Source organism: Peromyscus eremicus, chromosome X (assembly GCF_949786415.1).
Source record: "Peromyscus eremicus chromosome X, PerEre_H2_v1, whole genome shotgun sequence".
NCBI classification, from domain to species: Eukaryota; Metazoa; Chordata; class Mammalia; order Rodentia; family Cricetidae; genus Peromyscus; species Peromyscus eremicus.
In genome coordinates, this window is record NC_081439.1 from 17813844 (window position 1) to 17841315 (window position 27472).

At 40.1% G+C, this 27472-nt stretch overlaps 2 protein-coding genes across 2 annotated transcripts in view; one reads left to right on the forward strand and one right to left on the reverse strand.

Annotated features, from left to right (window-relative positions):
* LOC131898808 (uncharacterized) overlaps positions 1-27472 on the reverse strand; it is a 398643-nt gene that overhangs the window by 61504 nt on the left and 309667 nt on the right. The gene's annotated exons all lie outside the window — the stretch shown is intronic.
* LOC131898809 (uncharacterized) lies at positions 4693-7168 on the forward strand. Its single transcript, XM_059250009.1, has 2 exons — positions 4693-4799; positions 6377-7168. Exons 1-2 carry the CDS (start codon positions 4771-4773, stop codon positions 7047-7049), a joined length of 702 nt encoding a protein of 233 aa, XP_059105992.1. The 5' UTR covers positions 4693-4770; the 3' UTR covers positions 7050-7168.

Below are 27472 nucleotides of genomic sequence, written 5' to 3' on the forward strand. Positions count from 1 at the left end.
TGCCCATTCACTGGCAGAAGTTCCTGTGAAGCCATTATGTGGTTAAATTTACTGGTATCCACCCCTATGTCCCATGGCTGCAGCTGAGAGAGAAAAATAAAAAATTAAAATAACGGGGATCACAGGCTCCTATCTCAAGCATCCCTGAGAATAGGCAGTCTTTGAATTGGCATTAACAGCACAGGTTAGCCAAACCATTGTCATGGTAGGGGTAAGGGCTGGGGCGTACATACCCACAAGACCCCCTCTGGGGGCCGGACAGCATCCTATACTTCGTCAAGATAGAATGTGTTATGGTACGCAGCCAAGGACTCCCCCAGGGGTCCCACGCGAATGAAATAGCTCAGGCTGCAGCTATTGGGACTCACCAATCACACCTGCAGTGGAGGTGGAGGACGCAGCAGTGACGAGTGTGGTGTGCAAATGGGGTGTGGGTCCAGCAGCTGGGAAAATGAAAAAAGTGGATCTGGCAGTTGCCAGGCAGTCGCAGGTCCTGGGTTAGGCTTCTGACATTCAGCCCCAGATGCTGAGTGTGCAGAATTTCCTATCCAAGTTCATGGCACCAAATGATGGTAAAATGGCGCTGGTTGGTGGCGCTGATTACTGGCAGAAAAGTCACAACTACCAGAATTAGAAAGAGCTTTATTAGAAGGGAAAGGTGGGGAAAAGAAAGGAGGGAGAGCCAGGCCTGGGGGAGGGAGCAGAGCAGAGAGTAAACACAGAAAGAGAGCACAGAGAGAGGGGTGGGGATACGCATCCAGCTTTTTAAGGCAGGGATTGCATGACTACATAGTCGCCTTTGCCACCTGATGACGTAAGACACTAGACACATGTGCCAGAGTGCAGCTGGAGTGAGAGCAAGATCCTAACATTGGCGCTTTAATCATAGCAACAGAAAAATAATATCTAGATTGATGGTATATAGGATGACATTGTGAAATATGTATACATTGTATACAATAATTTTGTGGCAGGGTCCTGTGCTGTTGTTGCCTTTGGGGGAGGGGGGCAAGTAGGCACAGAGTCAAACCACACAGACTCTGGGAGAATGTCAAAACAACAAGCTCAGGAAGAGGCAAGCATTATATACCCTCCACCCCACTCTGGTGTGACATGGCTGCCTCTCATTGGGCCAGGTCATCTCCAGATCTTGTTTCAGCTGCTGTTGCTAAGGCCCTTGGGCAGACCCAGTTTGGCTCTCAAAAGGTATATTTTTTTTTTACTGTTTTGGGCCAGATGGCCCTCAAGCCTGTTAGGGATGAGTCATCCCACATAATTTATTGGAGCTAGTTAACATATGCATTACCCCACAAACAATATTTTGTGTGTGAAAAGAGCAATTAACTTCCTTCAGCAACTTTCAAAATATAGTATGTTCCTTGTAGCTGCAGTCTCCATGAATAGAACAGATCTCTTGAACTTCTTTTAATGAAGATTTTGTCTTTTCAGCATCACCTCCTCCTGCTCCCCAGACCCTCTCTAGTTTTAAAATTTTCACACAATGCCCTCCAGGTTCATCATTGTGCAAATGATAGGGATTTTATTTTATTTTTAATGTCAAATAGAGTTCCATTTATATATCTGTCACATTATCCATTTGTCTGTGAGTGGACACTGGGGTTGAGTCCATATCTTGAGTATTCTGAGAAGCACTTCAATGAACCTGGACATGCAGATATCTGTCAAAGCTGCTGACTAATTCCCTTTGGATACTCACTAGTGAAGTTGTTTGGTCATATGGTTAGTTCTAAGCTCAATTATTTGAGGAAATTCTCTCCTAATTTTCATAAATATTGTACCTATTTGCATTCCTACCAATGGTGTGGAAGGGTCCCCTTTTCTCACATACTTTGCTACTCCTGTCACCCCTTATTTTTGATAGTAACATTTGTAGCAAATGTGATGTGACATCTCATGATCATTTCAATGTGCATATCTTCTGTACTTAGTGATGTTGACCATTTTTTATATGCCCATTGGTAGAATCTTCCTGTTAAGGGATATTTCTTTAGTCTGTTAGTGTGGTGTAGTTGATTTATTTTCTGACATTAAACCCTGCATTTAATTGTTGTTACCAATTAATTAATTGTTAGTTGTTGGAATAAACTTCACTAAGCTGGAACATTTTGTACTTTTTCTATATTGCTGAATTTTTTTTTTAATTTTTATTTTGCAATACAATTAAGTTCTACATACAGGCACAGATTCCCTTGTTCTCCCCCCTCCCGCCCCCCTCACCTTCCCCCCAGCCCGCCTCCCCTTCCAATCTCCTCCAGGGCAAAGCCTTCCCCACAGACTGAGATCAACCTGGTGGACTCAGTCCAGGTAGGTCCAGTCCCCTCCTCCCAGGCCGAGCCAAGCGACCCTGCATAGGCCCCAGGTTTCAAACAGCCGACTCATGCAATGAGCACAGGACCCACCCTAATTGTCGTGCTAGAAACCTCATCCAACTACTGAGGGATCTGGATGCAGAGATCATGACTAGGCCCCAGGTGGATCTCTGGGAGTCCAATTAGCGAGAATGAGGAGGGTTTATATGAGAGAGAATTGTTGAGACCAAGGTCGGATAAAGCACAGAGACAAATAGTCAAACAAACGGAAACACATGAAATATGAACCAATGGCTGAGGGGTCACCAACTGGATCAGGCCCTCTGAGTGGGTGAGACAGTTGATTGGCCTGATCTGTTTGGGAGGCATCCAGGCACTGGCACTGGGTCCTATATTGCTGAATTTTAAAAAATATATAGCCTGGTTTAATTTAGTAGTTGTTATAATCCAATGTCTCCCAGCAGCTATTGTTGGCTCATCAGCAATCAAAAAATTTAAAGTCAATACAACACTATATAGGATCCAGGCTCCCCATATATTTCCCATTTCTACATGGCTTATTCTATGGTGATATTTTATTTGTATTAAAATGGTATTTGTATGTTAATAAATAAAGTTGCCCGGGGGTCAGAGCTATTAGCAAGCCATAAGAAAGCAGGGCAATGGTGGCATACACTTTTTTTTTTTTTTTTGGTTTTTCGAGACAGGGTTTCTCTGTGTAGCTTTGCACCTTTCCTGGAACTCACTTGGTAGACCAGGCTGGCCTCGAACTCACAGAGATCCACCTAGCTCTGCCTCCCAAGTGCTGGGATTAAAGGCGTGCGCCACCACCGCCCGGCTATTTTTATAGCTTTTTTTTTTTAAATGATTTTCTTCTTGTATGTGTATTAGTGTTTTGCCTGCATATGTGTCTGGGTGAGGGTGTCAGGTCCCCTGGAACTGGAGTTACAGACAGTTGTGAGCTGGCAGGTGAGTGCTGGGAATTGAACCCAGGTCCTCTGGAAGTGCAGCTAGTGCTCTTAACCACTGAGCCATCTCTCCAGCCAGTGGCGTACACTTGTAATCCCAGTACTTGGTAGGCAGAGCTAGGTAAGTCTCTGTGTGTTCAGGGATACAGCCAGTATTGGATACACATGCCTTTAATCTCAATACCAATCATAGAAAACCTGGAGGTCTATACAGACAGGCCGTGACGAGGCGGTCATGTGGTTGTGCTTACAACCAATGAGAAGGCAGAACAGAAACTCTATATAAAGACTTTAACACAGGAAGTAACTCTGGTTTGGAGAGGTAGGACCACTGCAGGAGGAAGGGTAAGGGTTTAGCTCTTAGCTCTGACCTCTTGGCTTTCTTCTTTGCATTGGTTCTGTGTTTCTTATTTAATAAGACAGTTGGTTACTTCTACATTATTCTTTTTTTTTATAAATTTTTATTTTAAAAAATTTTCTTTCTTTTTACATACCAACCCCTCCCTCCTCTTCTCCCACTCCCTCCACATACCCCCCATCCCACCTCCATCCCCTCTTCATAGAGAGTAAGTTCTTCCTTGGGTAGTCAACACAGGCGGTTATACCATGTTGGGGCTAGACATAGACCCTCCCTTCTGCATCAAGGCTGGGATTTAAAAAGGTATTAAAATGGGAAATAATGATCAAATTATATTGTATGATAAAAGTTTTTAAATTAATCAATGGAATTAATTAATTATACTTTTAATTTTTCTCAGATATGAGATGGGTATTAACTATTCTGGTCCTTTAAGAATATATGTCTTGATTCTGGTTCATTGCTCATAATGTGACATCTCTGGTAACTATGGAAACATAAGAATTTTTCAAGTCACTCTCTTACCCTGGGCAGTCACTAATATTTGAGCCTCATAAAAGAAAAAAATAGGCAAGTATTTTATATTTTCTACATAGTTTCTATTAGTAAGTTTCAATTTCATGACATAGAGTGTCAAAGAGGCCACTGACATATGTTTCAGCTATTTTTGACACCATTTCCATGTGAGTAAATCCTGCTGCATATTATAAGTGCTGGGAATACTTGCATGTCTATGAAGGCTCTCAAGCTGGCACTAACTAACCATTATACCTGTGTAGTTTCCTGAAGTTCAGTATGTGAATTAGCCTCTCTATGTTGTTATTCTGTCTACAAAATGGGAATAATGATTGTGTGGATCTCATTGGAGGGACGATAATGTAAAATATGCTAATACCCCAGAAGTGTATAAAAGAGGCTCCAACTAAGCAAAACAGAGGAGAGGAATGGAAAGGTTTGGGTGAAACAGGATTTGGTTGGTGGAACACTGCTGTGAGCTGAAATATCTGTCTAATAGAATTTCTTTTACTGAAGGTGATTCGCCTCTTGTGTGACTCCCTGTCTGGTCACCATTTCCTGTTGTTTGGAAGATATTTATAATCTTCGCATATACAAAATGGTTCTTCTCACCCTTGATATGCAAAGGTAAAAACTTAAATAAGCCATTGAGATTTTCAAGTAGGATCTTTCTGAAACACATGCATCTACTCCATGGGATTCAGACATGGGCAAAACTACATCCAGCCAGGCTAGCTCATTTGCCTTGCACAACATCATTCTCCACTCTGTTTCCATTTGTGCTTCAAAATTCACTGCTCCTGCTCTCAACAGCTTCAGATCTGCCTTGGCAAGGAATAAGGGCGTGGTATTACACAAGCCACTGTCAACTGAAAACCCATCTTGCAGGTGTAACTTCCCAAGTAGTACAGCAACTGCCTCCTTCCAATTAAGAAGCACATTCCACAGAGTCTGTGGAGCACAGGCTAGCTGGTACAGATTTCCTGGTAAGGAGATCCAGTTTGTAGGTCCCCCAAACATTGTGCATGGGAAATGGCAATGTCATTGTCTAGAGGCCTTAACCGACTTTTTCTATTGAAAGACATGGTGACACTCCTTGAGCCATAGTTTTTCATAAGCATTAATACTACCTTCAAAGAAGTGATCTAAATAAGTTGGTGTATAGTAAATGTGGAGTCTCAATTGGTGCTGAAGAAGATAGGTGTAAACACAATATAGACAAGATGCTTTATGCATTTCAATTAAATGAAGAAATTTTTCAGAAAAGGACCTTTGGGAAAGTTTTGGGAAATGCTTGAAACATCTATGAATCCTCATGTTTTACAAATAGATTTTAGTTTTCTGGGAAAAAAAGAAAGAATTTGAGTTTTCCCACATGATCTTTTTCTTTTTCTTTCTTTTTCTTTTTCTTTCTTTTTTTTTTTTTTTTTGAAACAGGTTTTCTCTGTGAGACAGTCGTGGCTGTCCTGGCACTCACTCTGTAGACCAGACTTGCATCAAACTCACTCATAGTGATCTGCTTGCCTCTGCCTCCTGAGTGCTGGGATTAAAGGTATACACCGCTGCCACCTGGCTCCCCACATGTTCTGCAATCACACATATACTAGCACACACACATGTACACATACAGTGAAATATACACAATTCAAGTATGAAATTTTGATATACATGCATATACCATGTTAAACATTTGTCATTTTCCTTTGTTCTTTCAGCAGACAGTATAAGTAAGTTCAGTGTTTGTAATATTCCACAATCATATTTTAGAAGTGAAATTATTCTAAGCAATACCTCTGCTTATTGCTACCATTTAAGTTATTTATCATTTTTTATGTATTGCAAACATAGTGGAAATAAGCATCACCTTACATATAATATTGCAAACTCATTTTGACTTAACTTCAAGCATTAAAGTTCTCAGTTAACAAATATACACATTTCAGCATTTGACAGATACAGTGAAATTGCTAAGCAAAACTTCTTACAGAGGGAGCTTCTGCTATATTTGTGGAATTTGGGGCATCTTACACTCTTACTCGTAGTATGATGATCCCTAATACATAGACACACTACTTAAATACAACTACAAGACAGCATAGACAAGGTATGAGGGTTTAGTTCTCCATAAAGTATGACTCATTTTGTTTTCCCAACTTCTCTTGGGTTCCTGGCTTGACTATATCCTTGTTCAATCTTATCTTCAGATTTTTCAGTGGAAAAGGGTGCATCTTCAAGCTGAGTGCCCTCCTTAGCAGCCTATTAGCTTTGGTGTTTGAAATAATCATTGCAAGCAGCCAATGCTGGCGCCCGTGGAGATTCGACAACAACATTTTGCAATTTGTGTCCTTTGGACTCTGGGAGGCTTATTTCCCTCAAGAGCTTAATGAATCAGAGACTGTAACCAAGATGCTGGTGTACACCACTACCGATTCCACCAGGACCAGTTCATCTGAGTTTCAGATTGCACAGACCCTGATAGTGTGGGCCATTTTGATGAAGCCTGTGGTTCTGATTTTTGGTGTAGTTGCTATTAAGATCAGCTGCATGAAAGACCCATTTGTGGAGATGGCAACATACTGCTACAATGTTTCTGCCTCAGTTTTGTGTGTTAGCAGCCTGTTCACATTGGTTTCCGTCAGCTGGAACCACTTTGTAGATCATTATGGCCAAACCACTCTCGACTTTCCATCATACTTTCCTGTTAGCGAAGAAGCACTGATAACCAAATACTGCACTACTGTGCTGCCATTAGGGGTTCTGACAGCTGCCATCTCACTTTTCAGTGCAGTTATCTTTCTTTCTGAGATAAGCGTTTTGCAACTACAGAGTTGGAAGAAGGCCCAGCGTGCTTCCATAGTGACCACTCAAGAGGCCTGAAGTAAGGGCCCCTGCATTTGCAACATCTGTCAGAAGGCTCCTTGAAGAAATTCCTATTCACACACAAAACTCAAGTACTCATCAGTTTGCTCTAAATAAAGCATAAACATGGTTCTCTAGGTGTGTCTAATCTTACTTCCTCCTATATCTGTCTATAATGTTCCTTTTGTTAACCGTTTTCACATCCTAAACTCTGAAGGTCATGATCATGTGTTCAGATTTGGCCAATAAGGTATAGTAAACAAAAGTACTGGTGAAATGCAATGTGCAAAATAAACACAACAAATACCAATGAAAGAAGGTTTGTGAGGAAGCTGCCACGTAAAAGAAAAGTAACCACACTTCTGTGTAGAGTCCACTATGTACTCAGGTCTAATGTGGGCAGAGCTGGACTTCTTTATTGTTGGCTCTGCTGACTGTGTGCCCTTTTCATAGAGTGGGGAGGTTATGCTGTACACTGGGAAGTGGGCATCTCCTGTCTTTCTGTTTGTAAATATGACAAATGGCCAGGCATTTCCAGTGTGCTCTGATGGAAAAAGTGGTATGGAGACCGGAGGACAGGTTGTCCAAGTTGCTTTCCTTGATTTATTTACTAAATAACTGGGTTCAAACTCACAATAAGTTGGATGCAAAAATATTTACCCATTATACCCCATTTCACATAAGGATACTCCATACTTTGTGCCCATAGAATGAAAGCCATTTCATAGAGAAAAAGAAACTCATGGCATCTATAAAATTTTCCATAGTCTTTATTAGCCCGAACTTTGTTCAGTAGTCCAAACTCTTTTGGGACTCAGGGCAGGTTTTCAACCATGAGACCTTAGACAATCAGAAATTGACTCGTATACTTCTAAAATAAAATGATATGGATAAATTACCATTATAAAAGGGAGGAAGGAGGCATAGCTGCTATGGAATATTTCTTTACACTGTGTTGTCATTAAATAAATAAGCTGACTGGCCAATAGCTGAATAGGATAAAGTTAGGCTGGAAAGCCAAATTGAGAATGATAGGGAGAAGAAGGGTGAAGTCAAAGGAGATACCAGCTAGCTGCAGAGCAAGCAGGATGTGTAGAAAATGAGGTAACAAACCATTAGCCACATGGCAAAGCATATATAGAAATATGGGTTAATTTAAGTATAAGACTTAGCTAGTAATTGCACCATAGGGAATGGGCTCCAAAAATCCAGTTCTTGTACCCGAAATAAGTCCTGGTCCCATTGCCAGGGAACCCACAAACACATCAAGCCATGCAACTTTCATCCACATTCAGAGGGCCTAGTTTGGTCCCATGCAGGCTCTCCAACTGTCAGTCCAGAGTCCATGAGCTCCCACTAGCTTGGGTCAGCTATCTCTGTGGTTTTTCCCATCATGATTCTGAACCCCCTTGCTTTTATAATCCTCCCTCCCTCTCCTCTACTGAACTCCAGGATCTTGGCCAAGTGATTGGCTGTGGGTCTCTGCATCTGTTCTGATCAGTCACTGGATGTAGGTTCTGTGATGACAATTACGGTCGACACCAATCCAAGTGCAGGGGAAGACTACTTCAAGCACCCTCTCCACCATTTCTGTGAGTCTTAGCTGGGGACAATCTTGTGAGTTCCTGGTGTTTTCCCTAGCTGCAGGGTTTTCCCCTTAATGGTTCACTCTGTCAAGATATCTCTTTCACTGCTCTCCCTCCCCATCTCTCCCCCAACTCAGCCATCTTGACCCTGATGTTCCCAATCCCATCTCTTCCCCTCTACTCCTCCTGCCAGTTTACCCAGAAGATCTTAACCCTTTCCCCTCCCTGGGACAATCCATGTGTGTCCCTCTTAGTGTCCTCCTCTAGCTTCTCTGGGGTTGTGGATTGTAGCCCAGTTATCCTTTGCTTTGCTTCTAACTTGCTTCTAACTTTGCTTCTAACTTATGAGTAAGTACATAAGTTTGTCTTTCTGGGTCTGCTCACTCAGGATGAATTTTTCTAGTTCCATCCATTTGCCTACAAATTTCATGATGATATTGTTTTTTACTGCTGCATAATACTCCATTGTGTAAATGTACCACATTTTCTTTATCCATTCTTCTGTTGAATGGCATCTAGGTTGTTTCCGGGTTCTGACTATTACAAACAATACTGCTATGAACATGGTTGAACAAATGTCCTTGTGGTGTGGTTGAGCAACTTTTGGGTATATGCCCAGGAGTGGTATTGCTGGGTCTTGAGGTAGGTGAATTCCCAGTTTTCTGAGATACCACCATACTGATTTCCAGAGTGGCTGTACAAGATTGCATTCCCACCAGCAGTGGAAGAGTGTTCCCCTTTCTCCACATCTTCTCCAGCATAAGCTGTTGTCTGTATTTTTTATCTTAGCCATTCTGACAGACATAATATGGTATCCCAGAGTCATTTTGATTTGCGTTTCCCTGATGGCTAAAGATGTTGAACATTTCCTTAAACGTCTTTCTGCCCTTTGAGATTCTTCTGCTGAGAATTCTCTGTTTAGCTCTATAGCAAATTTTTTAATTGGATTATTTGATATTTTGCTGTCTAGTTTCTTGAGTTCTTCATATATTTTAGAGATCAGCCCTCTATCTAATGTGGTGTTGGTGAAGATCTTTTCCTATTCTGTAGGGTGCCTTTTTGTCTTATTGACAGTGTCCTTTGCCTTACAGAAGCTTCTCAATTTCAAGAAGTCCCATTTATTAATTGTTACTCTCAGTGTCTATGCTACTGGTGTTATATTTAGAAAGTTGTCTCCTGTGCCAATGCGTTCAAGACTATTTCCCATTTTCTCTTCTATGAGATTAAGTGTAACTAGATTTATGTTGAGGTCTTTGATCCATTTGGACTTGAATTTTGTGCATGGTGATAGATATGGATCTATTTGCATTCTTCTACATGTAGATATCCAATTATGCCAGTACCATTCGTTGAAGATGCTTTCATTTTCCAAATCAGGTGTTCATAGGTGTATGGGTTAATGTCAGGGTCTTCAATGCAATTCCATTGGTCACTGTGTCTGTTTTTATTCCAATACCAAGCTGTTTTTATTATTATAGCTCTATAGTAGAGCCTGAAGTCAGGTTTGGTGATGCCTCCGGAAGTTCCTTTATTGTATAAGATTGTTTTGGCTATCCTGGGTTTTTTTGTTTTTCCATATGAAGTTGAGTATTGTTCTTTCAATGTCTGTGAAGAATTGCATCGGGATTTTGATGGAGATTGCATCAAATCTGTAGATTGCTTTTGGTAAGACTGCCATTTTTACTATGTTGATCCTGCCTATCCACAAACATGGGAGATCTTTCCATTTTCTGATATCTTCTTCAATTTCTTTCTTCAAAGATTTAAAGTTCTTGTCATACAGGTCTTTCACTTGTTTGTTAGAGCTACCCCAGGATATTTTGTTATTTGTGGCTATTGTAAAGAGTAATGTTTCTCTAATTTCTTTCTCAGCTCATTTATCATTTGTATATAGGAGGGCTACTAATTTTTTTAGTTAATCTTGTATCCTGCCATATTACTGAAGGTTTTTATCAGGTGTAGGAGTTCCCTGGTGAAATTTTTGTGGTCACTTATGTAGACTATCATATCATCTGCAAATAGCAAAAATTTGATTTCTTCTTTTCCAATTTGTATCCCATTTATCTCCTTTTGTTGTCTTACTGCTCTAGCTAGAACTTCAAGTACTGTGTTCAATAAGTATGGGGAGAGTGGACAGCTTTGTCTTGTTCCTGATATTAGTGGATCACTTTGAGATTCTCACCATTTAGTTTGATGTTGGCTGTTGATTTGCTGTATATTATCTTTATTATGTTTAGGTATGTTCCTTGTATTCCTGATCTCTCCAAGACCTTTATCATGAAGGGGTGTTGAATTTTGTCAAAGGCTTTTCCAGCATCTAATGAGATGATCATGTGGGTTTTTTTTCTTTTAGTTTGTTTATATGATGGATTACAATGACAGATTTTCATATGTTGAACCATGCCTGCATCCCTGGGATGAAGCCTACCTGATCATGGTGGATGATTTTTTTTATGTGTTCCTGGATTCAGTTTGCTAGTATTTTATTGAGTGTTTTTGCATCAAAGTTCATGAGGGAGATTGGTCTGTATTTCTCTTTCCTAGTTGCATCTTTATGTGGTTTGGGGATCAGGGTAACTGTAGCCTTGTAAAGGGAGTTTGACAATGTTCCTTCTGTTCTATTGTTCAGAACAATTTCAGGAGTATTGGTATTAGCTCTTCTTTGAAATTCTGGTAGAATTCTGCACTGAAACCATCTGGCCTGTGCTTTTTTTTTGGTTGGGAGACTTTTGATGACTGCTTCTATTTCCTTTGGGGTTATTGGTCTATTCACATTGTTTATCTGATCTTGATTTAATTTTGGTATGTAGTACATATACAAAAAATTATCTATGTCTTTTGTATTTTCCAATTTTGTGTAGTGCAGTCTTTTGGAGTATGATCTAATGATTCTCTGGATTTTCAATGAAAATGAAGACACCACATACCCAAATTATGGGACACTATGAAAGCAGTGCTAAGAGGGAAATTCATAGCACTAAATGCCCACATAAAGAAGTTGGAGAAATCTCACACTAGTGACTTAACAGCACACCTGAAAGCTCTAGAACAAGAAGAAGCAAAGTCTCCCAGGAAAAATAGACACTAGGAAATTATCAAAGTGAGAGCTGAAATTAATAAAATAGAAACAAAGAGAACAATACAAAAAATTAATGAAACAAAGAGTTGGTTCTTTGAGAAAATCAACAAGATAGACAAGCCCTTATCCAAACTAACCAAAAGACAGAGAGAGAGCATCCAAATCAACAAAATCAGAAATGAAAAGGGGGACATAACAACAGACATTGAGGAAATCCAGAGAATCATCAGATCATACTTCAAAAACCTCTACTCCACAAAATTTTTAATATCTTTTGATATTTTTTTTGTTACTGAGTATATGTCAGTTTTGGAGAAGGTTCCATGGGGTGCTGAAAAGAATGTCTGTTTTTCTGTGTTTGGGTGAAATGTTATATAGATGTCTGTTAGGTCCATTTGAGTCATAACATCTATTAGTTCCCTTATTTCTCTGTTAAGTTTCTGTCTGGCAGATCTGTCCAGTGGTGAAAGTGGGGTGTCGAAGTCTCCCACTATTAGTGTGTGGGGTTTGATGTGTGATTTGAGCTTTAGTAATGTTTCTTTTACAAATGTAGGTGCCTTTGTATTTGGGGCATAAATGCTCAGAATTGAGACTTCCTCTTGAATGATTTTTCCTGTGGTGAATATGAAATGCCTTCTGAATCTCTTTTGATTGATTTTAGTTTGAAGTCTATTTTGTTAGATATTAGGATAGCTACACCAGCTTTTTTCTTGGGTCTATTTGATTGGAAAGTTTTTTCCCCAACCCTTTACTCGGAGGTAATATCTGTCTTTGAAGTTGAGGTGTGTTTCTTGTATGCAGCAGAAGGATGGATCCTGTTTTTGTATCCATTCTGTTAGCCTGTGTCATTTTATAGGCGAATTGAGTCCATTGATATTAAGGGATATTAGTGACCAGTGTTTGTTAATTCCTCTTTTTTTTGGTGGCAGTGTGTGTGTTTCCCTTCTTTGGGATTTGTTGATGCGAGGTTATCTGTTGCCTGTGTTTTGGTGGTTGCAGCTAGCTTCCTTGGGTTGGAATTTTCCTTCTAGTATTTTCTGTATGGCTAGATTTGTGGATAGGTAATGTTTAAATCTGGTTTTGTCATGAAATATTTTGTTTTCTCCATCTGCAATGATTGAAAGTTTGCTGGATATAGTAGTCTTGGTTGTTATCCATGGTTTCTTAGTATCTGCAGAATGTCTGTCCAGGACCTCCTGGCTTTCATAGTTTCCATTGAGAAGTCAGGTATAATTCTGATAGGTCTGCCTTTATATGTTATTTGATCTTCTTCCTTTACTGCTCTTAATATTCTTTCTTTATTCTGTATGTTAATATTTTGACTGTTATGTGACAAGAGGACTTTTTGTGGTCCAGTCTATTTGGTGTTCTGTATGCTTCTTGTACCTCCATAGGCAAGTCTTTCTTTAGGTTGGGAAAGTTTTCTTCTATAATTTTGTCAAATACATTTTCTGTGCCTTTGAGCTGGGGTTCTTCTCCTTCTATCCCTATTATTCTTAGGTTTGGTCTTTTTATGGTATCCCAGATTTCTTGCATGTTTTGTGTTAAAAATTTGATGGGTTTATCATTTTCTTTGACCATGAATCTATTTCCTCTATAGAATCCTCAACGCCTGAGGTTCTCTCTTCCATTTCTCATATTCTGTTGGTATGCTTGCCTCTGTAGTTACTGTTTGTTTGCTCGGATTTTTCTTTTTTCTTAATTCCTTCAGTTTGTGTTTTCTTTATTGCTTCCATTTCAATTTTCATGTCTTGAACTGTTTCTTTCATCTCTTTGATGTTTTTTTCTTGGGTTTCTCGACTTTCTTTAAGAGATTTCTTGATTTCCTCAAATTTTTTGTTTGTCTTTTCCTCCATTTCTTTAAGGGAATTTTTCATTTCCTCTTTTAGGTCTTCTGTCATCTTCATAAGTTGTTTTTAAGGTCATTTTCTTCTGGGTCATCTCCTTTGGGATATTCAGGTCTTGCTGTTGTAGGATCACTAGGTTCTGGTGGTACCGTATTGCTCTTTATGTTGTTTAATCTGTTCTTACACTCCCATCTACCCATTTCTTCCTTTAATCTGAACAGGTGGGGCTCTAGGTCATTCTTCTTCCAATTGGTCCAGGTGAGACCTCTGGCTCCTGTGGTTGTTGTTCTTCCTAACTGGTCCAGGAGGGGCTTATAGCTCTGGTGGTCACTGTTCCCAATCAGTGCAGGGTGCACATATGGCTCTGATGGTCACTGGTACTGTAGGGGATGGTTGGCTTGGCAAGGGGGGTGGGGAGGAGGCAGCTGCCCAGTCCCTGGGGCTCCACTGGCTGAGGGGAGAGGCATGAGATGTACCCCCAGCGCCTAGGGTCTAGAGTCCTGGTCTGCCCAGTCCAGAGATTAGGGCCTTACCTGTTCCTAATCGGTTCAGGGTGGGCTTATGGATCTGGTGGTCACTGGTGCTGCAGAGGATGGTTGGATTGGTGAGAGGGGTGGAGGAAGAATCTGCTACCCAGTCTTTGGGGCTGCACTGGCTGGGAGGAAGGGCCACGGAATGTGCCCCTGGGGCCTAAGGTCTAGAGAACTGGTCTTCCCAGTTTGGAGATGGAGCCTTACCTGTTCTCAGTCCATGCAGTGTGGGGGTATGGCCTCAGCCTGCTTTCTTAAACCATCTGAGACCTACCAGCCAGGAGTTTCACCCACCTGAATTTGACTTGTGAATACCTTATCTGGTGTACTGACATTTATTTTTCTAAGAAAAATAGAACAGTGATGTTCCTTCTTAATATCTATGCCCTGCTGTGGAATAATGCTCTTGTACACTGTAAAGATTTGTCACTCAATTGGTTTAAAAAATGCTAATTAGCCAGTAGCCAGGCAGGAAGTATAGGCGGGGTGAACAGACTAGGAGAATTCTGGGAAGAGGAAGGGCAGATTCAGGAGTTGCCAGCCAGATGCAAAGGAAGCAAGATGAGAATGTTGGACTGAGAAACAGTACCAAGTCATGTGGCTAAACATAGGTAAGAATTATGGGTTAACTTAAGTATAAGAGCTAGTTAGTAATAAGCTTGAGCTACTGGCTGAGCATTTATAAATAATATTAGCCTCTGAGTCAATTATTTGGGAAGCGGCTGCTGGGTATTTGGGAAAAGGCAGGTGGGAGAGAAACTTTTTTCTACAATGTCCCAACACAAGGGTACACAAGCTTATAAAACAAACACTACTACATCTTAAATCACATATTGACCCTCACACACTGATAGTGGGAGACTTCACTACCCCACTCTCAACAATGGACATGTCATCCAGACAAAATCTAAACAGAGTATTTCAGAAGCTAACATGTTATAAATCATATAGACCTAACAGATATTTACAGAACATTTCATGGAAACAAAAGAATATACATTCTTCTCAGCACCTCATGGAAGTTTCTCCAAAATTGACCACACATTGAGACACAGTAAGTTTAACACCCAGAGGAGTAAACTGCAAGAAATAAACTGAGAACTGAAATCAATAAAATAGAAACAAAGAGGCAATACAAAGAATGAAACAAAGACTTGATTCTTTGAGAAAATCAACAAGATAGACAAACCTTATCCAAACTAACTAAAAGGTGAAGAGAAAATATCCAAATTAACAAAATCAGAATTGAAAAAGGTACATAACAGACATTGAAGAAATCTAGAGAATCATAAGGACATATTTTTTAAATCTGTACTCCACAAAATTAGAAAATCTAAAAGAAATGGATAATTTTCTTGGTAGGTACCACTTACCAAAGTTAAATCAAAATCAGATAAGCAATTTAAACAGACCTATAATCTGCAGTGAAATAGAAACAGTCATTAAAAGTCCCCCAACCATAAATAAATAAATAAATAAATAAATAAATAAATAAATAAATAAATAAGCAGGGCCAGATGGTTTTAGCTCTGAATTCTACAAGACTTTCAAAGAAGAGCTGATGCCAATACTCCTCCTCAAATTATTCCACAAAATAGAAACAGAAGGAAAATTGCCAAACTGAGTCTATGAAGCCACAGTTACCCTCATACCCAAACCACATAAAGAACCAACAAAGGAAGTGAATTATAGATGAATTCCCCTTATGAACACAGATGTAAAAATACTCAGTAAAAAACCTGCAAACTGAAACCAAGAACACGTCAAAGTAAGCTTCATCCCAAAGATTCATGGATGGGTTAATATACAAAAATCACTAAATGTATAAACATTTATATATAAACAAACTGAAAGAAAAAACACATGATCATCTCATTAGATGCAGAAAAGGCTTTTGACAAAATCCAGCATCTCTTCATGATAAAAGTCCTGGAGATATTAAGGATACAAGGGACATACCTAAGCATAATACAGGCACTTTACAGCAAGCCTATTGCCAACATCAAATTAAATGGAAACTCAAAGCAATTCCACTAAAATCAGGAACAAGACAAGGTTGTCCACTCTCTCCTTATCTATTCAATATAGTGATTGAAGTTTTAGCTGGAGCAATAACACAACTAAGGAGATCAAGGGGATGCAGATTAGAAAGAAAGAAGTCAAAGTATCATAATTTGCAAGTGAAATGATAGTATACATTAATGAATCTGAATAATCCACCAGGAAACACCTACAGCTGATAAACACTTTTAGCAAAATGACTGGATACAAGCAAGATCAGCTAAAAAATATCAGTAGCCCTTCTATATACAAATGACGAATGGACTGAGAAAGAAATCAGGGAAACAACACCTTTCACAAAAGCCTCAAATAATATAAAACATCTTGAGGTAATGCTAACCAAGAAAGTAAAAGACTTGCATGAAAAAAAAAACTTCAAGACTTTGAAAAAAGAAATTTAAGAAGACATCAGAAGATGGAAAAATTTCCCATGTTCAAGGATCAGTAGGATTAACATATTAAAAATGGCCATCTAAGCAATCTACATCCCCATCAATACAATCCCCATCAAAATGTAATCCCCAACACAAATTTTTTATTCTCTCATACAATAGATCCCAACAACAGTTTCCCTTCTCTCCATTCCTCCCAGTGCCCACCCTCACCTCTCCTCTCCCACAGATTCCCTCCTCTTCCATTTCCCATCAGGAAAGAGCAGGCCTCCCAGTGATATCAACCAAACATGGCATATTAAATTATAATAAGAATAGGCCCAAACCCTCTTATCAGGCCTGGACAAGGCAACCCAGTGGGAGGAAAAGAATCCAAAGAGCAGGTGAAAGAGTCAGAGACACCCCTGCTCCTACTATTAGGAGTCCCACAAAAACACCAATCTAATAACCATAACATATTTGCAGAGAATCTAACGCAGACCCATGCAGGTTCTGTGGTTGCCACTTCAGTCTCTGTGAGCCTCTAAGAGCCCTGCTTAGCTGATTCTGTGGGCCATGTTCTCCTGGTGTCCTTGACCCCTCTGGCTCCTACAATTCTTCCTCTCCCTCTTCTGCGGGGTTCCCCAAGCTCTGAGGAAAGGGACCTGGTGGAGATCTCCATTTTGTATTCTCTCTTCACCTAATGTTTGGCTATGAGTCTCTGCATATGTGGGTCATCTGTTCCCATCAGCTGTTAGAGGAAGCCTCTCTGATGATTGGACTAGGCACCAATCTATGAGTTCATCAGAATATCATTAGGAGTCATTTTATTGATTTTATTTTTCTATTCTAGGTCTCTGGGCTATCCAGCCTCCAGTTCCTGGTCATCTAGGCTGTGTCAGGCTCCTTTTTGAGGCATGGGCTTCAAATTAGACCAGTCATTGGTTGACCACTCCCACAAATTCTGCACTTCCATTGCCCCTGTATATATTGTAGACAGGATAGATTGTTGGCCAAAGGTTTTGTGGCTGGTTTGGTGTCCCAGTCCCACCATTGGAAGTTGCCTAGTTATAGAAAATGGCCAGTTCAGGCTCTGTGGCCTCCATTACTAGGAGTCATCATGAGGATCATCAGCCTTGTAGAATTCTGGGACTTTCTATTGCACTAGATTTCCACATTGTGCCCCTGAAATGCCCTCCAATTCTAGTCCACTCTCCCTGTCACCTGATCCATCCTGTTTCCATTCCCACCCATCCCCTGTCTACCCACAAAATCTATTCTATTTCCCCTTCCTAGGGAGATCCATGCATCCCCCTTAGAGCCTTCCTTGTTACTTAGCCTTTCTGGTCTGTGGGTTGTAGCATTAGTATCATTTACTTAACAATTTCCAACACAATTCTTTACAGGCCTTGAAAGGACAATTTTCAACTTCATATGGAAAAACTAAAAAACCCAGAATAACTAAAACAATTCTGAACATTATAAGGACTGCTGGAGGTATCACTATCCCTGATTTCAAGTTGTACTACAGAGCTATAGTAATAAAAACTGCATGGTTTGGACATAAATAACAGACACATTAATCGATAAAATCAAATTATAAAGACTCAGGCATAAATCCAAACACACGTGGAAATATGATTTTTGATAAAGAAGCCAGAAAAACACACTGGAAAAAAGACAGAAACAAATGATACTGGTCAAACTGGATGTCTCATGTAGAAGAATGCAAATAGATCCATATTTATATTTATCATCCTGCACAAAACTCAAGTCCAAGTAGATCAAATATCTCAACATAAAACCAGATATGCTGAACCTGAGAGAAAAAAAAGTAGGGAATAGCTTTGAATGCATTCACACAGTAGATGACTTCCTGAACAGAACACCAATAATGCAGACACTAAGATCAACAACTAATAAATGGGACTTCAAGAAACTGAGAAACTTCTGTACAGCAAAGGACACCACAAATTGGGGAAATGAGCAGACTACAGAATGAAAAAGATTTTGGCCAACTGTACACCTGACAGAGTACTAATATAAAAAACATATAAAGAACTCAAGAAACTAAATATCAAAAACCCAAATAATCCAATTTAAAAATGGGGTACAAATCTAAACAGAGAATTTTCAATAGAGAAAACTCAAATGGCTGAGAAACACTTAAAGAAATGTTTAACATCCTTAGCCATCAGGAAAATTCAAATCAAAACGACTTTGAGATTCCATGTCACACCTGTCAGAATAGCTAAGCTCAATAACACAAGTGACAGCTCATGCTGGCAAGGATGTGGTGTAAGGGAAACACTCATCCACTGCTGGTTGGAGTGAAAATTTGTACAATCACTATGGAAATCAATATGGCCATTGCTTAGGAAGTTGGGAATTGATCTACCTCAAAATCTAGGCATAATACTCTTGGGCCTATACACAAAGTCACTTCATCCTACCATGGGGACACTTTCTCAACCATATTTAGTGCTGCTGTATTCATAACAGACAGAAACTGGAAAACAACCTAGATTTCCCTCAACCAAAGAATGGATAAAGAAAATATACATGTGCACAATGGATTATGTGGTAGTCAAAATGTAATTGGCCCCCATCATCTCATAGGGAGTGGCACTATTGGGAGCTGTGGCTTTGTTGGAGTGGGTATGGCCTTGTTAGAGGAAGTATGTCACTGTGGGGGCAAGCTTTGAGGTTTCTTATGCTTAAGACATCACACAGTGTCTCAGTTGGCTTCTCATTGCCTGCAAGATGAAGGACTCTCATCTATTCCTCCAGCACCATGTCTACCTGCATGCCACCATGCTACCTGCTATAATGATAATGGATGAAACCTCTGAAACTGTAAGCAAGCCACCTCAATTAAATGTTTTCTTTATAAGAGTTGCCATGGTCATGGTGTCTCTTCACAGCAATAAAAACCCTAACTAAGACAGAGTATTACTCACCTATTTTAAAAAAATGACATCATGAAATTTGTAGGCTAATGGATGAAATTAGAAAAAAATAATTCTGAGTGAGGTAATACAGACCCAGAAAGACAAACATGGTATATATTCACTTATAAGTGGATATTAGTTGTTAATTAAGTGATAACCAAGCTACAATCTGTAGACTCAGAAAGGTTAGGTAAAGAGGAGGGCTCTAGGGGGAATTCATGGCTCTCCCTGGGAAGTGGAAATAGAATATATTATACTGGTAGACTGGTAAAGGATGGAGATGGGAGTGGGAGGGACCAGGTGTGATGGGGAGATGGGATGGAGGGAGAGAGTGTGGAGAGAGACAGCTGGAATTGAGAGGCATTTGGCGATGATGTTGAAACCTAGTACAGTGGAAACTTCCTGGAATCTATGAAGGTGATCCTAATGAGGATTCTTGGTAATGGGGGATACAGAGTCTCAACTGGTCATCTCTTGTAGCCAGGAAAGGCTTCCAGTGTCAGAACTGAGTTGTATTCAACTGAATTGTTGGCCAAGGTGAGGGTCCCATGGAAATCCTCAAACAACCCAGGCTTATGCTAAGACAAAGGATTGCTCTCCACAAACTGACAGCATGACTGCTTTGCCAGGGACAACAGCCACACAACTCATTGAACATGAAATCAAGCTGGTGTCTACATGGAGCCTTCACCCCTAAGTTCTAGTATCTTTGTTTGGGAAGGTAGTCTGACAACTACTGAAAGAGAAATGTGACCAACCAACCTAGACACAAAACCTTTGACCTACAATCTTTCCTGCCTGCAAAATAGGACAATAGTGGCACAGCTGTGGGAGCAGACAACCAATGTCTGATTTGACTCAAGGCCCATTCCATGAGAAGGAACTCATACTCAAAACTGCTTGGATAGCCTGGACTACCAAGTGAGTCCCAGGAAAGGCACAAAGCTACACAGAGAAACCCTGTCTCGAAAAACCAACAAAACAAAACAAAAAACAAAAAAAACAAAAAAACAAAACTGCTTGGATAACCAAGAACCAGAGACTAGGTAGCCCAGAAACCTAGAGTAAAACCAAACAAGACTGGTCTAAAAAAAAAATCGATAAAATGATCCCTAATGATATTCTGCTAAACTCATAGATCAGTGGCTTATCCAGTCATCATCAGAGAGGTTTCTTTTGGCAGCAGATGGGAGTTGCAGAGACTCACAGCCAGACATTATGTGGAGATAGGGTTTAAATTGGAGGACTCTATCAAATCCCTCCACTCAGAGGTCTAGAAATCCTGTGCAAGAGGAGGCAGAAAGATTGTAAGAGTCATAGGGGATGGAAGGACACCAGAAGAACAAAGTCCTCTGAATCAAATAAACAAGGTATATATGAGCTCACAGAGACTGAAACAGAAAGCCTACATGGATCTATACTGGGTCCTCTGTTTATATATTATAGCTATTAGCATAGTATTTTTATGGGACTTCTGATTATAAGAACAAGTAGGCCAGGCGGTGGTGGCACACGCCTTTAATCCCAGGACTCAGGAGGCAGAGCCAGGCAGATCTCTGAGTTCAAGGCCAGCCTGGTCTACAGAGGGAGAGCCAGGACAGGCACTAAAACAACACAGGGAAACTGAAGAAGAAGAAGAAGAAGAAGAAGAAGAAGAAGAAGAAGAAGAAGAAGAAGAAGAAGAAGAAGAAGAAGAAGAAGAAGAAGAAGAAGAGGGTCTCAGACTCTCTCGCCTACTCTTGGGACTCTTTACCTCCTGTTGGGTTGCCATGTGCAACTTCAATACAATAGTTTTTGCTTCATCTTATATTTCATTTTGTTATGTTTGGTTGTTATATCTTAGAAACCAGGTGAATCTCTGTGAGTTCGAGGTCAGCCTCATCTACAAAGCAAGTACCAGGATAGTCAGGGCATACAGAGAAACCTGTCTCCAGAAAAAGCCTGATCTTTTCTAAGGAAGGGATCTAGAAGGTGGAGAGGACCTTGGAAAGGTAAAGAGAGGGGAAACTATAATCAGGATATATTGTAAAAGAAAAAATCTATTTTCAATAAAAGAAAATACATAAATGCATGAGAGCAGAGGTATCCCAATAAAACTTTATTTTATAAAAATAAGCAAGGGGACTAGAGAGATGGCTCAGGGCTTAAGAGCACTGGCTGCTCTTCCAGAGGACCCTGGTTCAAATCCCAGCCCCTACATGGCAGCTCAAAACTATCTATAACTCCAGTTCCAGGCCATCTGACACCCTCACACAGACATTCATGCAGACAAAACACCAATGCACATAAAAATAAATAAATCTTTAAAAAAATAACAGAGAGGTGAATTGTCCTGTAGGTTATACTTGACCAACACTTGCCCAAGACTACTGTTCTGGTTTGTTTTTTGTCAACTGGACACAAGATAGGAATGTCTAGAAAGAAGGAACCTCAATTGAGAAAATGCCTCCATAGAATTGGGATATAGACAAGCAGATGGGGGTATTTTATTGGTTAACGATTAATGTAGAAGGCCCAGCCCACTGTGGCCAGTGCCTGTCCTGGACAGATAGATGGTCCTGAGTTGTATGAAAAAGCAAGCTATATAAAGAACAAGCTAATCATCAACATCCCTCTGTAGTCTCTGTTTCTGGTGAGTTTGCATGACATACATTAAAATAAAAATCAAGGTTTCAAATGTTTGTCAGTGGGCTGCCTGCTGGATAGTTTTATGTCAGCTGACACAAGCTTGAGTCATTGGAAAGGAGGGAACTTCAATTGAGAAAATGCCTCCATAAGATCAGACTACAGGCAAGCCTGTAGGCATTTTCTTAATTAATGATTAATGTGGGAGGGCCCAGCCCACTGTGGGTGGGATTACCCCTGGGCTAGTAGTTTTGGTTATATAAAAAAGCGGGCTGAGTAAGCCATAAGGAACAAGCCAGTAAGCAGCATTTCTCCATGACCTTTGCATAAGCTCCTGCCTCCAGGTTCTTACTCTGCCTCTGATAAAATGTTGCATGGAACTGTGAATGAAATCCCTTTCTTCCCCATGTTGCCTGTTTTTTTCCCTGGTTTTTTGTTTTTGTTTTTGTTTTTGTTTTTTGAGACAGGGTTTCTCTGTGTAGCTCTGGCTGTCCTAGAACTCACTTTGTAGACCAGGCTAGTCTCGAATGCACAGAGATCCACATTCCTCTGCCTCCCAAGTGTTGGTATTAAAGGCATGAGCCACCACGCCTGGCTCTAAGTTGCCTTTAGTAATGTTGTTTCATTACCACAATAATAACCCTAACTAAAACAGCTGCTTAAAATTGTTTTTAGTACTATCTAAAATATGGCTAATGCAGTGGATTTCTCTGTTATAGGATGGTGTACTTAACAGTGTCTTGTTATGCAGCTGTTTGGGTTTGAAACCCATGACCCTCTTAACTAGAACTTTAGCATTCTGAGATTGTAGATCTATACTCTGCTGGCTAGTTTTATGTCAACTTGACACAAACTAGAGCTACCTGAAATTGAGATACTGAAGAAATTGAGAAAAGTTATCTCAGTTGAGAAAATGCCTCCATAAGATCTGGCTGTAAGGCATTTTCTTAATTAGGGATTGATGGGGGAGGGTGCAGCCCATTGTGCATGGTGTCATCCCTGGGCTGGTGGTCCTGGATTCTATAAGAGAGCAGACTGAGCCAGCCATGAAGAGCAAGCCAGTCAAAAGTGCCCCTCCATAGCCTTTTCATCAACTCCTGCCTCCAGGTTCCTGCCCTGCTTGAGTTCCTGTCCTGACTTCCTTCAATGATGAACAGTGATGTGGAAGTGTAAGCCAACTGAATGCTTTCCTTTGTCATGGTGTTTCATCATAGCAATAGTAGCCCTAACTAAGACATGTATCAACATGCCTGTTTTTTTAGTAGCCCCAACTAAGACATGTATCAGCATGCCTGTTTTTTGTTTGTTTGTTTCTTTGTTTGTTTCTTTGTTTGTTTTGTGGGGGAGGGATTGGTTCTGTGACAGGATCTTGCTGTATAGACTAGGCTGGCCTTGAACTCTTATCTTTTATCTATCCCCAAGTGCTAGGATCATAGGCATATACTATTGTGCCTAGGGAGAAGGTTGTTCTTAATGTCCTTCAATGTACCACTTGTCACAGTTTTCTTTTCCACAAATGGCTCTTGATAAGTTGTCTGTTGAATGATGGCCCTTCCTTCAATGCTGGGGTGTTAGGAACCTTTATTTTTCTACTTGCTACCCAAGGAGTTTTCAGTATTTGGAGTAGTCTATTAAAGAGTCTGATAAATGACCAGGAGAGTCTAGAACCTAGGAAATAGCTCACAGAAGAGGAGGTATTTGAGGTAGGTTTTAAGCTGGAATTTTCCATGCGAGGGAAGAAGAAACATGTAGGAAGGAAAATCAAGAGTCCAAGTAAATGGCTTGGGGCACAGCAAAACCTAGCATGTTTAGAGAGAAGGTGCCATCTTGGCAAAGGGAACATGATGAGTGGCAGAGATGCTGGGATCTAAGTTACAGCACATTGCCACCAGCTGAAATGTTGGAAAGTGCTAAGGTGGAAGCTATTGGTACACTTGTGAAATCTAAGTCCAGTGAATAAAGGATAATCAGTCTACTCAATGAAAATTATTAACAAAAATGTTGACTGTGAAAAACAGACAGCATTGAAGAAAAATGCTTATTCTGTGTTAAGTTTAAAAAAAATTAGGAGTCCTTAGTATAAAGTATCCTAGGACCATGAAGATTGAGTTAGAGACTTTTCTCCCTGTTTTGTACCTGACAAAAATCACCTGACAAAAAAAATGGGGGGTAGTATTATTTTGCCTCATGGTTTCAGAGGAATCTTAGTTACTTTTCTGTTGCTGTAAGAAAATACCATGATACCTCCTCCAACAAGGTCTTACATCCTAGTCCTTCCCAAACAGTTCCACCAACAGGAGACTAAATATTCAAACTTAAGAGCCATGAGGTCCATTCTCATATGAACTATGGGGGCCATTCTCATTCAAATCACCACATTCTATTTCCTGTCCTCAATAGGCTTGTGGCCATGTCATAATACAAAATGCATTTAGAAAAATTTCAAAAGTCCCTATAGTCTTCCATAGTCCCAACACCATTTTAAATCCAAAGTCTCTACTGGGACTCAAGGCAATCTCTTAACTGTAACCACTTGCAAACTCAAAATGTGAATTACATACTTCCAATATGCAATGGCACAGAAAATACATTACCATTCCAAAAGGGAGGAAGGTGGGCATACTGAGGAAATACTAGACCAAAGCAAGATGGAAACCCAGCAGGGCAATCTCCAAATCCTGTAGCTCTATGTCCCATGTCAAAAGAATTATATAGTAGAAGGAAAAACTTTCCACTATAAACACAAATTGACTTTCTTTACTGCAGAGTTTGGGGCCATCTGGCCTTCGATAAGTCTCTTAGACACAAACACAGATCAAATATTGATAGTCTGTAATTGCTGGAACCCTGGGAGGTTTTGTTGTCATTACAAACAAATTCACCTTTTCCCTTTCTTATTTTATTTTCAACATGAATATCACCCAGTTATACAAAGAACTGTAAATATATACCATCTGTCTTCTTACTCTAGTCAAAAATTGAAATCCCCCTGTACAACATATAGTTTAAATGAACCAGAGAAAAAGTTACCAGAGAGGTGAAAAAAAAATCAGATTCAATATCCAAGTCTCTTTTGAAACTCAAGGCAATCTCTTAATTGTAAAATCAAAGCGCAAGTTACATATTTCCAATATACAATGGCACAAAATATACATTACCATTCCAAAAGGAAAGAAAAGGGATATAATGTGAGAATACTGGATCAAAGCAAGACCAAAACCCAGGAGGGAAAACTTTAAATCCTATAGCTCCATGTCTGATGTCAGAGGGCTTAGATGACTCTACCCTTCTAGCTTTGCTGCCTACAAGATAAATCTGTCTCCTGGGCTGGTTCCATTCCCCGTGTACACCTCCCCTTGGCAGATATCCCATGGCCTTGCATGTCAAACATCTTGGGGTCTCCAACACAATCTAGACTTCACTTTCACTGCCTCATGCAATAGCTTCTCAGGACCTCCATGCAGGGACACCTCTGCCACACACTGGCTTGCTTCAATGGTTCTCCTTAACCACAGAGGAAGATTTCACAACCCCTTTAACTCATGTATCCTTTGTGACTAGAAAGTCAGAACCATGTGAACAACATTGCCAAATTTGGCTGCCTGCTTGGAATGGAGACTGGCCTCCTTGAATCACATTTGCAGAAGCTTTGATTTGTTTTTTTTAGAAACAGGGAATTCTTTGGGCCTTTTCCTTTTACAAGTTGAAAGTTTAGCTAAGTGGGGTCTTGTCCTGAGGTCACCTATTCCTTTATTCCATTTTGCATCAAGCCTCTTAATCTCCTTATCTCTTTTCATCACAAGCCTTTTGGCTCCCACATTAAATTTCCTGCCATTTTTTTTCCCCACACTGTACATTTTGTAATTCTTTTTGCCCTACTTTGTTGTTGGTTGTTTTTACTCTTTGCTCTTTGTGGGGGCCTGCCACCCAGCTCCAAAATAAATCATACACAGAGGCTTATTCTTTCTTATAAATGACCGGCCTAAGCTTGACTTGTTAATTGCCAGCTTTTCCTAACTTTAAATTACCTCATCTACCTTTTGCCTCTGGCTTTTTACCTTTCTCTATATCTTTCCTTTCCTTCTTATTCCATGTCTGGCTGTGTGGCTGTGTGGCTGTGTGACTGGCCCCTGGAACTCTCCTCTCCTCCTTTTCTCATTCCTTGATCCTTGATCTCTTTTTCTCCTCCTATTTATTCTCTCTGTCTGCCAGCACTGCCTATCCTTTCTCCTCCTATTGGCCATTCAGCTCTTTATTAGACCAATATGGTGTTTTAGACAAGCAAAGTAACAAACACAGCTTCACAGATTTAAACAAATGCAACATAAAACAATGCAACATATCTTTGCATCATTAAACAAATGTTATACAGCATAAACAAATGTAACACATCTTAAAATAATATTCTATAACACTGCTTGCTCTTTTTCATTGTAGACCTCCATAGGAATGATTACTAAGGACCACATGACAGAGTCAATGTTAAGTTGTCTTGTAATCTGCTCCACCAAAGAAATCAGTCCATTGCTTTTCAATTCAGCCTCAGTCTAAATCTTGGGACAAGAGCTGAAGGCAACCACATTCTTTATCAAAATATGAGAATAGTCTCTAGCCCAGGTGCTAATATTGCTCCCCTCTTGAGCTGAGCCTCCATAGTCCAAATAATTTTCGGCAGTACTGCTTTCCAAGCCCCTCTTAAGATGTCCCTATTAAGTTCTGGTTATAGCATCCAACTGTTTTTCTAGTCCAAAGTCTGAAAGTCGTCCACATTCCTCCAAAAACACCATGGTCAGGCTTTTCACATCAATAGCCCAATCCAACTTCTGTCTTTGTTACTTTTCTGTTGCTGTGATAATATACCATGGCCAAGGCAACCTTTCATAAAATAAAGAGTTTAGTTGGGCTTATGGTTCCAGATGGTTAGAGATTATGATGGTAGAAGGAAGACATAGTGAAAGACAGCTAGAGCAGTAGCTAAAGCTCACATCTTGATCTGTAAGCACAAGGCAGAGTGAACACTGGGAATGGCACTAGTCTTTTAAAACCTCAAAGTGTGCCACCAACAAGGCCACACCTCCTAATCTTTCCAAACAGTTCAACCAACTGGAGATCAAGTATTCTTAGGGGAAGAGGGGGGGATCAATCTCATTCAAGCACCATCAGTTGAGAACCCAGCATTCAAAATCCTGACCCATGGAGGCATTTTTATACTCAGTTATAACAATGATTCTTCATAATTACACATGAAACTTAATGCAGATACAGGAAAGTGACTTGAGGAAGTTACCCAATGTGAGATTGTTTTATTGGTCCCATAATATTGCGAGTTATTCCTTTTTTAAAAAAAAAAGATTTATTTATTTATCATGTATACAGTGTTCTGCCTGCATG

Excerpts from the sequence above, each read along its gene's own strand:
- LOC131898809 (XM_059250009.1), top strand. The coding sequence starts at position 4,771 with ATGGTTCTTCTCACCCTTGATATGCAAAG. Across the intron at positions 4,800-6,376 it reads CTCACCCTTGATATGCAAAG|ATTTTTCAGTGGAAAAGGGT; the intron begins GTAAAAACTTAA and ends TCTTATCTTCAG.